The 16,819-nt window shown below is 38.8% G+C and overlaps 1 protein-coding gene across 1 annotated transcript in view; it reads right to left on the bottom strand.

Annotated features, from left to right (window-relative positions):
- Positions 1-2,113: 2,113 nt before the first annotated feature.
- Positions 2,114-16,819, bottom strand: part of SPIN3 (spindlin family member 3) — a 32,228-nt gene continuing 17,522 nt past the window's right edge. The window contains 4 exon segments of the mRNA XM_034649025.1: positions 2,114-2,387; positions 2,389-2,477; positions 2,479-2,800; positions 2,802-2,863. Coding sequence (XP_034504916.1) covers positions 2,114-2,387; positions 2,389-2,477; positions 2,479-2,800; positions 2,802-2,863 — 747 coding nt within the window.

Here is a 16,819-nt window from a genome sequence, read left to right as displayed (position 1 = left end):
CAATGATGTCTGTACAGATAGGGGGTTCCTTCAGCAGCTGCAGCCTGGACTGTCTTCCTCTTGATTGGATGTAGCTCCTTCACAACTTCAGGAGCTGAATCAATCTAACCCCACAACTGCATGTCACACATTTTTAAGAGTCCACAGGCTCAATAGGACATAAGATTATTACAGTATCAGCCTCACATCCAAAATTAAAAAGCACACTAATCCCCAGCTACTAGAACAGATATCCCAAGCAAATTTATGTCCCCAGGACTTAGTACAATAGGTAATACAGACCTACATTGCTGTCATCAAATATCTGAGCAGAGACTTAGTGGCATCAAAAGGAAGAAAAGTAGGCAGAGAGAACATGGAAGACAAGAGAGTATCTTCTTGGTTTCACCCCCAGCAGGATTCCAGTCTGTCTGTGCTGGTAGTCTGGACTCCATGACCTGTGAACTTAAGCTAATTTGAAAGATATTTCCCAAGTGGTTAATTGTACTGTTGTGAATCTCAGACCCAAAGTTGCAGAAGTCCAAGGCCTGTTACTGCTTAATGGAGCTTCTGTTAGAAGCCCAATGAGAAAGCACTGGCTTTGGCCAAGTGCTTCTCTCCAAAACCTTGTATACTTTTCAAACGTTTTAAAACTTCACTAATGCCTTTAATAATGGAACATATATAGCTCTTTCCATTACTTATTTTTCTGCTGCAGTGGGGCTCACTCTTTTCTGCACATAACTTTCATAGGCCCAGCCAAGAAATGGTATAAAGTGAAAAATTAAAAAGAAAACCCTAACAAATAACTATTATATTTCTATCTACCAATGCCAGCACTTAAAACATCAATAAGCGTATTGATCACCAAACACTGATTCTAACCTATGCTAAGATATCATAAAAGATGAACCCACTGGTTGTCATAAGAGAGTAAAGCCTATTTTCATCCTTTCTTATTTTTAGCAAGTGCCTTGCCCACTTCATAGTGGTCTTGGAAGTCCCCTAAGAATAAAATCTAATACCTAATTTAAAATTTTCCAGATTATCTCTTGGCATAAGAAATAAATCCGTGTCTTTGTCTAATTCCAGGCTTTTGTTCTTTCATTATGCGATCCTAGACATAACTGCCAACCCTAGCTATACCCAGTATTCATCCTGTGACTAGAATAGAGGTTGGCTTAATACCCCATTGGGCTGGCAAAGCCCATTTGTGGTAAAGTCGGTCTGCACAGCTGCGTCTGTTGAAACCCACTCCATGTCTGCGGGCATCAGCCAGAGCTACTGCAGACAACAGAGACCGTAATGCCATTGATGGCCAATTTTATTTGTCCACTTGGGGTTTTACTTCCAAATACTTGCCTTCCTATCAATTTTGCTAGGTTTCTCAGCCTATGCTTATGTACGAAAATGCAAAGTAATTACCATCTTGGTTTTGAACCAAGTTGAACAATAGGTGAAAGTATCAGAAAGGGAGCAAAATGTTAGCCTTACTTTAATCCAACTTGGAAAGGAGACTAAAATGGACTTCCCACTCCTCCTGAAATTAGACTTTTGAAGTCACCTGCGGAGATAGTTGAGGTTACAAAGACACTCACCCAGATAGTCACACTGAATATCTCAGGAAGCTTCACATTTCAATGAGCGCAGAGAGTTCAACTGCCCAAAAGAATGAGGCAAGAGGTGTTCAGCTGCCTTTAACCTATTACCACCACCCAAGGTGAAAATAAGGACCACTGGATGTCAGACTAATTAGATAAATCATTCTCCTGTGGAGAAGTAGTTAAAAGTTTGGAGAGAAGGGCAAAAGGTTTCTTCCAAAAATGAGATGGTGGAAGTTTCTTCCTTCCTCCCTTCCCCCTTCCTCTCTCTGCTTCCCTTCCTTCCTTCACCCCACCTTTTCTTTTTCTTTTCTTTTCTTTTCTTTTCTTTTTTCTTTTCTTTTCCTTTCTTCTTTCATTCCCTTCCTTTCCTTTCTTTTCTTTTTTTCTTTCTTTCACTAGGCAAAGGCAAGCAAAAAGGGAGAAGACTATTCTTACAAATTAGAAAGCAATCAAGACCTTTTGTGTGTATAGATTTTACAAATATTCTCACATNAATAGTCTCACATATTTGGCAAATTTCAAGATGATCTCTAAGATGTTTTTACCAAATCATAGACATAGATATGGAAATCATCATCAAATCATTGAAGTACACAGAGTTTGGTTTCTACTTGATGAATGACCATGCCAGTTCTCTTACAGCCATCATCTTTGGCATATTCATCCTGTTTGCCTACTAGGTTATCTACAACTTCTCCTAGTTCCCTTTCTGCAGAAGAAGAATCATTGGAATCTGGAAGGATGTGTAGGTCACTGTCTTTATAATCATCTAAGATCTGATACATATAGAATACTGAAAATTTCATAGGTAATGTAAAACAATGTGTTCATGACAGGTGCCTGAGCTAAGACAATCCCCTTCCATTCATTTTTGGAACCTTCCTCTGTCTCAAAAAATATGTTCTACTGCTTTACCAGTAATAATTTATGTTAAGTGTGTATCACTGATTCTAGAGGATGCAACTCTATTAGGAAGGACTTCAAGTGATGACACTCTTTTATCTCTGTGAAGTTCCAATCCATAAACACAGTCAAATCCATCATATTTGTTAAGATACAAAGAGGGATCCAGAACGGTTCCCTTCTACTGTGCTAGAGGTTCATCTCCATCTTTCTATCCATTCCAAATTCTGCAGACCACAACGTTCTTCTGAGGCTGGGAAGTGGGCTTCCTCTTATGCTTCTTGTGTGCAACCTTTCTCTTCATCATAGTAACACACACTGGTATGTCTTGTAAGAGTCCTGGAATGCTACCCTGCAGGAGCCTTTCCAAATAGGGTCTTTTATGATGACGATGATGATGATGATGATGATGATGATGATGATGATATGTTAGGCACCATAAAGCACATCGTTAGTTTTGGATGTAGTGTTCCATGATTCATTGTTTGCATATAACACCCAGTGCTCCATGCAATACGTGCCCTCCTTAATAGCCATCACCAGGCTACCTCAACCCCCCACCCCTTCTCTCTAAAAACCTCAGTTTCATTCCAGAGTCCATAGTATCTCATGGTTCGTCTCCCCCTGTTTCCTCCCTTCATTTTTTCCTTTCCATCTCCTGATGTTCTCCCTGCTATTCCTAATGTTCCATAAATAAGTGAAATCATATGATAATTGTCTTTCTCTGCTTGATGTATTTCATTTAACATAATCTCCTCCAGTCCCATCCATGTTGCTGCAAATGTTGGGTAATCGTCATTTCTGAGGGCTGAGTAAAATTCCATTGTATATATGGACCACATCTTCTCTGTCAATTCAGCTGTTGAAGGGCATCTTGACTCCTTCCACAGTTGGGCTACAGTGGAAAATGCTGCTATGGCCATTAGGGTGCATATGGCCCTTCTTTTTACTACATCTGTATCTTTGGGGTAAATACCCAGTAGTGCAATTGCTGGGTCAGAGGGTACCTCAATTTTTAACATTTTGAGGGACCTCCACACTGTTTTCCAAAGTGTCTGTACCAACTTGCAATCCCACCAAGAGTGTAAGGGGGTTCCCCTTTCTCCACACTCTCTCCAACATTTGTTCTTTCCTGCCTTGTCAATTTTTGCTATTCTAACTGGCGCAAGGTGGTATCACAATGTGGTTTTATTTTGAATCTCCCTGAGGGCTAATGATTTTGAATATTTTTTCATGTGTCTGTGAGCCATTTGTATGTCTTCATTGGAAAAGTGTCTGTTCATATCTTCTGCCCATTTTTTGTATTAATTATTTGTTTCACGTGATTTGAGTTTGAGTTCTTTGTAGAACTGGGATACCAGTCTTTTATCTGTAGTGTCATTTGCAAATATCTTCTCCCATTCTGTGGGCTACCTCTTCATTTTTTTGACTGTTTCCTTGGGTGTACAGGAGCTTTTGATCTTGATGACGTCCCACAAGTTCATTTTTTCTTTTGTTTCTCTTGCCTTCGGAGATGTGTCATGAAAAAAGTTGCTGTGGCCAATGTCAAAGAGGTTGCAGCCTATGTTCTCCTCTAGGATTTTGATGGATTCCTGTCTCACATTGAGGACTTTCATCCACTTGGAGTTTATCTTTGTGTATGATGTGAGAGAGTGGTCACATTTCATTCTTTTGCATAGAGCTGTCCAATTTTCCCAGCACCATTGATTGAAGAGACAGTCTTTTTTCCACTGGATGTTTTTTCCTGCTTTGTCAAAGATTAGTTGCCCAGAGACCGAGAATCCATTTCTGGGTTCTCTATTCTGTTCATTGATCTATGTGTCTGTTTTTGTGCCAGTACCATGCTATCATTTTGATCACAGCTTTGTAGTATAGCTTGAAATCTAGCAACGTGATGCCCCCAGCTTTGTTTTTCCTTTTCAACAATTCCTTGGCGATTTGGGGCCTTTTCTGGTTCCACAGAAATTTAAGGATGGTTTATTCCAGTTCTTCGAAAAATGTCATTGGTATTCTGATAGGGATGGCACTGAAAGTGTAGATTGCTCTGGGTAGCATAGACATTTTAACTATGATTATTCATCTGATCCACAAGCATGGAATTTTTTTCCATCTTTTTGTGTCTTCTTCCATGTCCTTCAAGAGTGATTTGTAGTTTCTTTGCTGTTGCAAGGACTTCTAGTACTATGTTAAATAATAATGGCGAGGGTGGGCATCCTTGTCATGTTGCCGATCATAAGCTAAAGGCTTTCGGCTTTTCCCCCATTGAGAATGATATTCGCTGTAGACTTTTCATAGATGGCTTTTATGAAATTGAGGAATGTACCCTCTATTCCTGCACTCTGAAGTGTTTTATTCAGGAAAGGATGCTCTATTTGTCAAATGCTTTCTCTGCATTAATTGAGAGGATCATATGGTTCATGACTCTTCTTGTTGCTATGATCTATCACACTGATCGATTAGAAAATGTTGAACCATGCTTGCATCCTAAGGATGAATCCCACTTGGTCATGATGAATAATCCTTTTAATGTACTGTTGGATCCTATTAACTAGGGTCTTGTTGAGAAGTTTGGTGTCCATATTCATCAGGAATATCGGTCTGTAATTCTCCCGTTTGATGCGGTCTTTGCCTGGTTTAGAGATCAAGGTAATCGTGGCCTCATAAAATGAGTTTGGTAGTTTTCCTTCTGTTTATGTGTTTTGAAACAGCTTCAGGAGAATAGGTATTATTTCTTCCTTGAATGATTCATAGAATTCCCTGGGGGAATCCGTCAGGACCTGGACTCTTGTTTCTGGGGATGGTTTTGATCACTGCATCAATGTCTTCATAATTCACAGCCTGTTTAAATAATCAATTTGTTCCTGTTTCAGTCTTGTTAGTTTATAGGTATCCAGGAAGGCATCCATTTCTTCCACGTTGTTTATGGAATTGGCATAAAGCTGTTGAAAAAAGTTTCTAATGATCCTTCCTCTTCATTAGTGCTGGTCATGATCTCTCCCCTTTCATTCATAATTTTATTACTTTGGGCCCATTCTCTTTTCTTTTGAATAAGCCTGGCCAATGGCTTTTCGATCTTATTTATTCTTTCAAAGAAACAGCTTCTAGTTCTGTTTATCTGCTCTACTGTGCTCCTGGTTTCTAACTCATTGACCTCTGCTCTAATCTTGATCACCTGCCTTCTCGTGTGTCAGTTAGGCCTGTTCTTCTGTTCCAGCTCCAGCTTCTTGAGGTGAGAATAATAAAACTGCATTTTAGATTTTTCTATTCTTTTGAGTGAGGCTTGGATGGCTATGTATTTCCCACTTAGGACTGCCTTTGCAGTGTCCCATAGGATTTGAACCAATGTGCTTTCATTTTTGTTGGTTCCAAAAATTGTTTAATCTCCTCCTTAATCACCTGGTTTACCCAATCATTCTTGAGCAGGATGGTACTTAGTTTCCAAGTGTTTTAGTTTCTTCCAAATTTTTTCCTTGTGATTGAGTTCCAATTTCAAAGCATTGTGGTCTGAGAATATGTATGGAATAATCTCAGTCTTTTGGTATCAGTTGAGACATGGTTTGTGACCCAGCCGGCTGGTAGAAGAGAAAGCTGAAACAGAAACTTGGCTCAAAAAAATCCAATCTCAAGAACGTAGATTATGGGAGATTACTGAATCAATGAAACGTTCCAATGTCAGAATCATCAGCATCCCTGAAAGGGTAGAGAAAGAGAGAGGTCTAGAAGAGATACCTGAACAAATTGTAGCTGAGAACTTCCCTAATCTGGCAAAGGAAACAAGCATTTGTGTCCAAGGGGCAGAAAGTACCCCACCCAAGATCAATGAGTACAGACCTACACTACATCATGTCATAGTGCAATACGCAAATATTAGGTGCAAGTACACAGTACTGAAAGCGGCCTGGGGGAAAAATCCTTACAGAGGGAAAAATATCACAATAACATCAGACCTCTCTAGGGAGACCTGGCAGGCCGGAAGGGTTGACAGGGTATTTTCAAAGCTCTAGATCAGAAGAACATGCAACCAAGGACACTTTGTCCAGCAAGGCTGTCATTCAGAATGGATGGAGAGATAAGGACCTTCCAGGATCAGCAGAAACTGAAGGAATTTGTAACCACAAGGCCAGCCATACATGAGATGTTAAGGAGGGTTCTATAAAAGTAAAAAGGCACCAAGAGTAACATAGAACAGAAATTTACAATCTATAGAAACAAAGACTTCACAGGCAGCATGACATCATTAAAATCATGTCTCTCAATAATCACTCTCAACGTGAATGGATGAAATGCTCCCGTAAAATGCCACAGGGTTGCAAATTGGAAAAAACACACGACCTATCCATTTGCTGTCTTCAAGAGACTCATCTTGAACCTAAAGATACATCCAGACTGAAAGTGAAGGGATGGAGAACCATTTTTCATGTCAATGGTTCTCAAAAGAAAGCTGGGGTCGCAATTCATATAAGGCAGATTGGATTTTAAACTAAAGACTGCAGGTAGAGATACAGAATGACACTATATTATTCTTAAAGGATGTATCCAACAAATGGATATGAAAATTATAAATATCTATGCCCCCGACAGGGGAGCAGCAAGATACACAAGCCAACTCTTAACCAGAATAAAGAGAAATATAGATAATAACACGTTAATAGTAGGGGACCTCAACACTCTGCTCTCAGCAGAAGACAGATCACCTAAGAAGAAAATCAACAAAGAAACAAGAGGTTTGAATGACTTACTGTACCAGACGGACCTCAGAGATATATGCAGAACACTACACCCCAGAACAAAAGAATACACATTCTTTTCGAATGCACATGGAACTTTCTCCAAAATAGACCATATACTGGGTCACAAAACAGGTCTCAACCAATATGAAAAGACTGAGATTATTCTCTGCATATTCTCAGACCACAATGCTTTGAAATTGGAACTAAATCAAAAGGAAAAAAATTGGAAGAAATTCAAACACTTGGAAAATAAGAACCATCCACATCAAGAATGATTGGGTAAACAGGGAAGTAAGAAGTAGATTAAACAATTTTTGGAGACCAACGAAAATGAAAGCACTTCAGTTCAAAACCTATGGGACACGGCAAAGGCAGTCCTAAGGGGGAAAATACATAGCGATCCAAGACTCACTCAAAAGAATAGAAAAATCTAAAATGCAGTTTTTAAATTCTTACTCAAGAAGCTATAGCTGGAACAGAAGAACAGGCCTAAACCATGCACAAGAAGTGAAGTGACCAAGATTAGAGCAGAGATCAATGAATTAGAAACAAGGAGCACAGTAGAGCAGATCAACCAAATTAGAAGCTCATGCACTGAAAGAATAAATAATATTGATAAGCTGCTGACATACTTATTAAAATGAATAAAAGGACCCAAATTAATAAAATTATGAATGAAAGGAGAAAGATCACGACTGAGACCAAGGAAATAGAAACAATCATTAAAAACTATTATCAACAACCCTATGCCAATAAATTAAACAACCTGGAAGAAATGGATGCCTTCCTGGAAACCTAAAAACTACCAAGATTTAAAAAGGAAGAAATTGACTATTTAAACAGATTGATTAACTATGAAGAGATTGAATCAGTGATCAAAAACCTCCACCCAAAAAGAGTACAGGGCCTGACGGATTCTCCGGGGAATGCTACCAAACAAACAAGGAAGAAATAATACCTATTCTCCTGAAGCTGTTTCAAAAATTACAAACAGAAGGAAAACTACCAAACTCATTCTCTGAGGCCAGTACTACCTTGATCCACAAACGAGGTAAAGACCCCATTAAAACGAGAATTACAGACCCATATCCCTGATAAATGTGGATGCCAAAACTCTCAAAAAGATCCTAGCTAATAGGATCCAACAGTGCATTAAAAGGACTATCCATCACGACCAAGTGGGATTCATCCCTGGGATGCAAGTGTGGCTCAACATTCAAAAATCGATCAATGTGATAGATCATATCAACAAGAAAAAAGTCAAGAACCATATGAACCTCTCAACTCATGCAGAAAAGCATTTGACAAAATACAGGATCCTTTCCTGATTAAAACCCTTCATAGTGTAAGGATAGAGGGTACATTCCTCAATTTCATAAAAACCATCTATGAAAAGCCTACAGCGAATATCATTCTCTAGGGGGAAAAGATGAAAGCCTTTCCCTTAAGATCAGGAACACGACAAGGATGGCCACTCTTGCCATTATTATTCAACATAGTACTAGAAGTCCTTGCAACAACAATCAGACAATAAAAAGGGATAAAAGGTATCCAAATCAGCAAAGAAGAAGTCAAACTTTCTCTCTTCACAGATGACATGGTACTCTATGTGGAAAATCCAAAAGACTCCACTCCCAGATTACTAGAATTTATAGAGTAATTCAGTAATGTGGCGGGATACAAAATCAATGCTCAGAAATCAGTTGCATTTCTATACCTGAACAATGACACTGAAAATGTAGAATCAAAAATTAGGGAATTGGTTCCATTTACAATTGCACCAAAAATCATATGTTATCTTGGAACTAACGTAATGAGAGACGTAAAGGATCTATATTGTAGAAACTACAAATCACTCTTGAAAGACATTGAAGACATGAAAAGATTGAATAATATTCATGGTCATGGATCAGAAGAATTCACATAGTTAAAATGTCTATGCTACCCAGAGCACTCTACACTTTCAATGCCATCCCAATCAAAATACCAATGACATTTTTCAAAGAATTGGAACGAACAGCCCTTAAATCTGTGTGGAATCAGAAAAGCCCCTGAATCGCCAAAGAATTGTTGAAAAGGAAAAACACAGCCGGGCGCATCACGTTGCCGAATTTTAAGCTATGATACAAAGCTGTGATCACAAAGACAGCATGGTACTGGCACAAAAACAGATGCATAGACCAATGGAACAGAATAGAGAACCCAGAAATGGACCCTCAGCTCTTTGGGCAACTAATCTTTGACAAAGCAGGAAAAGCATCCACGGAAAAAGACAGTCTTTTCAATAAATGGTGCTAGTAAATTGGACAGCTACATGCAAAAGATTGAAACTTGACCACTCTCTCACACCATACACAAAGATAATCTCAAAATGGATGAAAGACCTCGATGTGAGACAGGAATCCATCAAAATCCTAGAGGAGAACATAGGCAGCAACCTCTTTGACATGGGCCACAGCAACTTTTTTCATGACACATCTCCAATGGTAAGAGAAACGAAAGAAAGATTGAACTTATGGGACTTCATCAAGATAAAAAGCTTCTGCACTGTCAAGGAAACAGTCAAAAAAACTAAGAGGCAGCCCACGGAATGGGAGAAGATATTTGAAAATGACACTACAGAAAAAAGATTACTGTTTAAATCTACAAAGAACTTCTCAAACTCAATACACGTGAAACAAATAACTGAATCAAGAAAATGGGCAGAAGATATGAACAAACACTTCTCCAATGAAGACATACAAATGGCTAACAGACACATGAAAAAATGTACAAAATCATTAGCCATCAGGGAAATTGAAGTCAAAACCACATTGCCAGGTAGAATGCCAAAAATTGACAAGGCAGGAAACAACGAATGTTGGAGAAGATGTGGAGAAAGTGGATCCCTCCTGCATTGTTGGTGGGAATGCAAGTTGGTACAGACAATTTGGAAAACAGTGTGGAGGTCCCTTAAAAAGTTAAAAATTGAGCTACCATATGATCCAGCAATTGCACTACTGGGTATTTACCCCAAAGATACAGATGTAGTGAAGAGAAGGGCCATATGCACCCCGATGTTCATAGCAGCATTGTCCACAATAGCCAAATTGTGGAAGGAGCTGAGATGCCCTTCAACAGATGACTGGTTTAAGAAGATATGGTCCGTATATAAAATGGAATAGAACTCAGCCATCAAAAAGAACAATTTCACAACATTTGCAGCAACATGGACAGGACTGGAGGAGATAATGCTAACCGAAATACGTCAAGCAGAGAAAGACAATTATCATATGGTTTCACTCATTTATGGAACATAAGAAGTAGGAACACCCCTAGGGGAAGAAAGAGAAGAAGGAAGGGGGGTAGAAAGAAGGAAAAATGATCCATGAGATACTATGGTCTCTGGGAAACAAACTGAGGGTCTCAGAGGGTAGGGGGAAGGGGATCAGGTTAGGTCGGTGATGGGTATTAAGGAGGGCATGTATTGCATGGTGTACTGTGTGTTATAAACAAGGAATGAATCATGGAACTTTCCATCAAAAAGATGGGATGTACTGTATGGTGACTAACATAACATGATAAAAAATTATTATTATAAAAAAAAGAATAACGTCAGACCTGTCTACAGAGACCTGGCAAGCCAGAAAAATCTGGAAGACATATTCAGAGCACTAACTGAGAAGAACATACAGCCAAGCATACTATACCCAACAAGGCTGTAATTCAGAATGGAAAAAGAGACAGGGAGCTTTCATGATGGGCAGAAACAGAAAGTATATGACCCCCAAGCCAGCCCTACAAGAGATATTAAGGGGGGTTGTATAAAAGTAAAAAGACCCCAAGAGTGATACAGAACAGATTCTACAATCTATTGAAACAAGAACTTCACAGGCAACATGACAACATTAAAATCATATCTCTCAATAACCACTCTCAATGTGAATGGCCTAAATGCTCCATAAAATGCCACAGGGTTGCACATTGGGTAAAAAGATATGACCTTGATCAACTGCTTTCTCATGCGTGGATTAGGCCTATTCTTCTGTTTCTGTTCCAGATTCTTGAAGTGAGAATATAAAAACCGCATTTTATATTTTTCTATTCTTTTGAGTGAGGCTTGGATAAAATGTATTTTCCCCTTAGGACAGCCTTTGCAGTGTCCCATAGGTTTTGGACCGCTGTGTTTTAATTCTCGTTTGTCTCCATAAATTGTTTAAATTGATTTTTGATTTCCTGCTTTATCAAATCATTCTTGAGCAGGATGATTCTTAGTTTCCAAGTGTTTGAGTTTCTTCCAAATTTTTCCATGTGATTGAGCTCCAATTTCAAAGCATTGTTTTCTGAGAATATGCAGGGAATATCAATCTTTGGTAGTGGTTAAGACCTGTTTTGTGACCCATCATATGGTCTATTCTGGAGAAAGTTCCATGTGCATTCGAAAAGAATGAGTATCTTTTTATTCTGGGGTATAATGTTCTATATATATCTATGAAGTCCAACTCATCGAGTATGGCATTCAAAGCTCTTGTATCTTTGTTGATTTTCTACTTAGGTGATCTATTGCTGATAGTGGAGTATTGAGGTCCCCTACTATTAACGCATTTTTATCTATATTTCTCTTTATTCTGGTTAAGAGTTGGCTTGTGTATCTTGCTGCTCCCCTGTTGGGGGCATATATAATTTATAATTGTCATATCCACTTGTTTGATACATCCTTTAAGAATAATATAGTGTCCTTCTGTAACTCTAACTACAGTCTTTAGTTTAAAGTCCAATCTGTTTGATATGAGAATTGCTACCCCAGCTTTCCTTTGAGGTCCATTGGCAGGAGAAATGGTTCTCCATCCTTTCACTTTCAGTCTAGATGTATCCTTAGGTTTCAAATGAGTCTCTTGTAGACAGCAAATGGAAGGGTCATGTCTTTTTATCCAATCTGCAACCCTGTGGCATTTTATGGGAGCATTTAGTCCATTCACATTGAGAGTGATTATTGAGAGATATGATTTTAATCATGTCATGTTGCCTGTAAAGCCTTTGTTTCTGTAGATTGTAAGCATCTCTTCTGTATCACTCTTGGGGCCTTTTTACTTTTATAGAACCCCGCTTAATATGTCATGTGGGGCTGGTTCCGTGGTTACAAAATTAGTCAGTGACTGGCGATTCTAGAAAAAATGAACTTGTGGGACTTCATCAAAATAAAAAGCTTCTGCGCAGCCAAAGAAACGGTCAAAAAAACTGTGAGGCAGCCCACGGAATGGGAGAAGATATTTGTGAAGGACACTACAGATAAAAGACTGGTGTCCAAGATCTACAGAAAACATCTCAAACTCAATACACAAAAAACAAATATAAACAAATCATAAATGGGCAGAATATATGAACAGACACTTTTCCAATGAAGACATACAAATGGCTAACAGACACATGAAAAAATGTTGAAAATCATTAGCCATCAGGGAATTCAAATCAAAACCACACTGACATACCACCTTATGCCAGTTAGAATGGCAAAAATTGACAAGGCAGGAAACAACAATTGCTGGGGAGGATGTGGAGAAAGGGGATCCCTCCTACATTGTTGTTGGGAATGTAAGTTGGTACAGCCACTCTGGAAAACAGTGTGGAGGTCCCTTTAAAAGTTAAAAATTGAGCTACTCTCTGATCCAGCAATTGCACTACTGGGTATTTACACCAAAGTTACAGACGTACTGAAGAGAAAGGCCATATGCACCCCAATTTCATACCAGCATCGTTCACAATAGCTAAATCGTGGAAGGACCCGAGATGCTCTTCCACAGATGACTGGATTAAGAAGATGTGGTACATATGGAAAATGAACATTACTCAGCCATCAAGAAGAATTATTCCTCAACATTTGTGCAATATGGAAGGGGCTGGAGGAGATAATGCTAAGCAAAATAAGTCAAGCAGAGGAAGACAATTATCATATGGTTTCACTCATTTATGGAACATGAGAAGTAGGATGATCGGTAGGAGTAGAAAGGGAAGAAGAAAGGGGGGGTTAACAGAAGGGGGAATTAACCATGAGAGACTATGGACTCTCAGAAACAAACTGACGACTTTCGGGGGGAGGTGAAATGGGATAGGCTGGTGATGGGTATTAAGGAGGGCACGTATTGCATGGTGCAATGGGTGTTATACACAAGTAATGAATCATGGAACTTTACATCAAAAACTAGGGATATACTGTATGATGACTAATATAATATAATAAAATCATATTATTATGAAAAAATACATCACCTATCCATATGCCGTGTACAAGAGACTCATTTTGAACCTAATGATACATCCAGCCTGAATGAGAAAGGATGCAGGCTCATTTTTCATGCCAACAGATCTCAAAAAGAAGCGGGGTTGGCAATTATCACATCAGACAGATTAGATTTTAAGCTAAAGATTGTAGTTAGAGATACAGAGGGACACTATATTATTCTTAAATGATATATACAACAAGTGGATATAACAACTATAAATATCTATGCCCCCATATGGGAGCAGCTAGATACACAAGCCAACTCTTAACCAGAATAAAGAGGCATATAGATAATACTACGTTAATAGTAGGGGACCTCGACACTCCTCTCTCAGCAACAGACAGATCATTTAAGCAGAAAATCAACAAAGAAACAAGAGCTTTGGATGACAGGACCAGATGTATCTCATAGATATATACAGAACACTACACCTCAGAACAACAGAACACTCATTCTTTTTGAATGCACATGGAACTTTCTCCAGAGTAGACCATATCCTCAGTCACAAAACAGGTCTCAACCAAAAGACTGAAATTATTCCCTGCATATTTTCAGACTGCAATGCTTTGAAACTGGAACTCAATCACAAGGAAAAATTTGGAAGAAACTCAAACACTTGGGAACTATGAACCATCCTGCTCAAGAATGATTGGGTAACCAGGGAGTTAAGAAGGAGAACAAACAATTTTTGGAGACCAACGTAGATAAAAACACAATGGTCCAAAACCTATGAGACACTGCAAATGCAGTCCTAAGGGGAAAATATATAGCCTTCCAAGGCTCACTCGAAAGAATAGAAAAATATAAAATGCAGTTTTTATATTCTCACCTAAGGAAGCTGGATCTGGAACAGAAGAACAAGCATAACCCACGCTTGAGAAGGCAGTTGATCAAGATTAGAGCAGCGATCAATGAATTAAAAACTAGGAGCACAGTAGAGCAGATCAACAGAACTAGAAGCTGGTTCTTTGAAAGAATAAATAAGGTTGAGAAGCCACTGACCATACTTATTCAAAAGAATAGAGAAAGGACCCAAATTAATAAAATTATGAATGAAAGGCGAGAGATCACGACCCACACCAAGGAAATAGAAACAATCATTAGAAACTTTTATCAACAGCTTTATGCCAATAAATCAAACAACCTGGAAGAAATGGATGCCTTCCTAGAAGCCTACAAACTACCAAGATTGAAAGAGGAAGAAATTGACTACCTAAAGAGACCAATAACCAGTGACGAGACTGAAGCAGTGATAAAAACCCTTCCAAAAAACAAGAGTCCAGGGCCTGATGGATTCCTTTGGGAATTCTACCAAACATTCAAAGAAGAAATAATACCTATTTTCCTGAAGTTGTTTCAAAAAATAGAAACAGGGTCGCCTGGGTGGCACAGCAGTTAAGCGTCTGCCTTCGGCTCAGGGCGTGATCCCGGCGTTCTGGGATCGAGCTCCACATCAGTCTCCTCCACTAAGAGCCTGATTCTTCTTCTCCCACTCCGCCTGCTTGTGTTCCCTCTCTCACTGGCTGTTTCTATCTCTGTCGAATAAATAAATAAAATCTTAAAAAAAAACAAAAAAAATAGAAACAGAAGGAAAACTACCAAACTAATTCTATGAGGACAGTATTACCTTGATCCCCAAAACAGGCAAAGACCCCATCAAAAAGGAGAATTACAGACCGATATACCTGAATAATATGGATGCCAAAATTCTCAAAAAGATCCTAGCTAATAGGATCCAACGTACATTAAAAAGTTTCTCCATCACGAGCAAGTGGGATTCAACCCTGGGATGCAAGGGTGGTTCAACATTCGCAAATCGATCAGTGTGGTAGATCACATTAATAAGAGAAGAGACAAGAACCATATGATCCTGTGAATTGATGCAGAAAAAGCCTTTGACAAAATACAGCATCCATTCCTGATTAAAACCCTTCAGAGTGTAGCTACAATCCTCAATTTATAAACACCATCAATGAAAGTACCACAGCAAATATCATTCTCAATGGAGAAAAGCTGAGAGCCTTTCTCTTAAGATCAGGAACGTGGCAAGGATGCCCACTCTTGCTGTTATTGTTCAACATAGTACTAGAAGTCCTAGCAACAGCAATCAGACAACAAAATAGAATAAAAGGTTTTCAAATTGGCCAAGAAGAAGTCAAACTCTTTTCTTCGCAAATGACATGATACTTCATGCGGAAAACCCAAAAAACACCACCCCACAATTACTAGAACTCATACACAATTCAGTAACGTGGCACGATAGAAAATCAATGCTCAGAAATCAGTTGCATTTCTATACATGAACAGTGGGACTGAAGAAATAGAATTTAGGAAATTGATTCCACTTACAATAGCACCAAAAATTATAAGATATCTCGGAATAAACATAACCAGAGAGGTGAAGTTTCTGTACTCTAGAAACACCAAAACACTGGTGAAAGACATTGAAGAAGACACAAAAAGATGGAAAAATATTCCGCACTCATGAATCAGAAGAGTAAACATAGTTAAAATGTCTATGCTACCCAGAGCAATCTACACTTTCAACGCCAACCTGATCAAATACTGATGACATTTTTCAAAGTGCTGAAATAAGCAATCTTAAAATTTGTGTGGAACCAGAAAAGACCCCGAATTGCCACAGAAATGTTGATAAAGAAAAACAAAGCTGGGGGCATCACGTTGCTGGATTTCAAGCTATACTACAAAGCTGTGATCACAAAGACAGCATGGTACTGGCTCAAAAACAGACACATAGACCAATGGAAAGAACAGATACTCCAGAAATGGACCCTCAACCCTACGGTCAGCTACTCTTTGATTAAGCAGGAAAGAACATTAAGGGCAAAAAAGACAGTCTCTTCAATAAATGGTGCTGGGAAAATTGGACAGCTATATACAGAAGAATGAAACATGACCACTCTCTCACACCATACACAAAGATAAACTCCACATATGAGAAAGACCTCGATGTGAGACAGGAATCCATCAAAATCATAGAGAGAACATAAGCTGTAATCTCTTCGCCATCGGCTACAGCAATTTCTTTCATGACACGTCTCCAAAGGCAAAGGAAAAAAGCAAAAATGAACTTTTGGTACTTCATCAAGATAACATCTTCTGCACAGAAAGGTTAACAGTTAAGAAAACAAAGAAGAAAACCATGGAATGGGAGACACTCCGGATAAAAAGCTGCTATCTAAGATATATAAAGAACATCTTAAATTCAATAAATGAGAAACAAATAATCAAGACAAAAAATGGGCAGAACTCATTGCACTACTGGGTGTTTACCCCAAAGATACAGATGTAGTGAAGAGAAGGGCCATATGCACCCCAATGG

This window comes from Ailuropoda melanoleuca, chromosome X (assembly GCF_002007445.2).
Source record: "Ailuropoda melanoleuca isolate Jingjing chromosome X, ASM200744v2, whole genome shotgun sequence".
NCBI lineage: Eukaryota > Metazoa > Chordata > Mammalia > Carnivora > Ursidae > Ailuropoda > Ailuropoda melanoleuca.
Note: the sequence above shows the minus strand (reverse complement) of the source record. Positions and strands in the feature narration are given on the sequence as shown.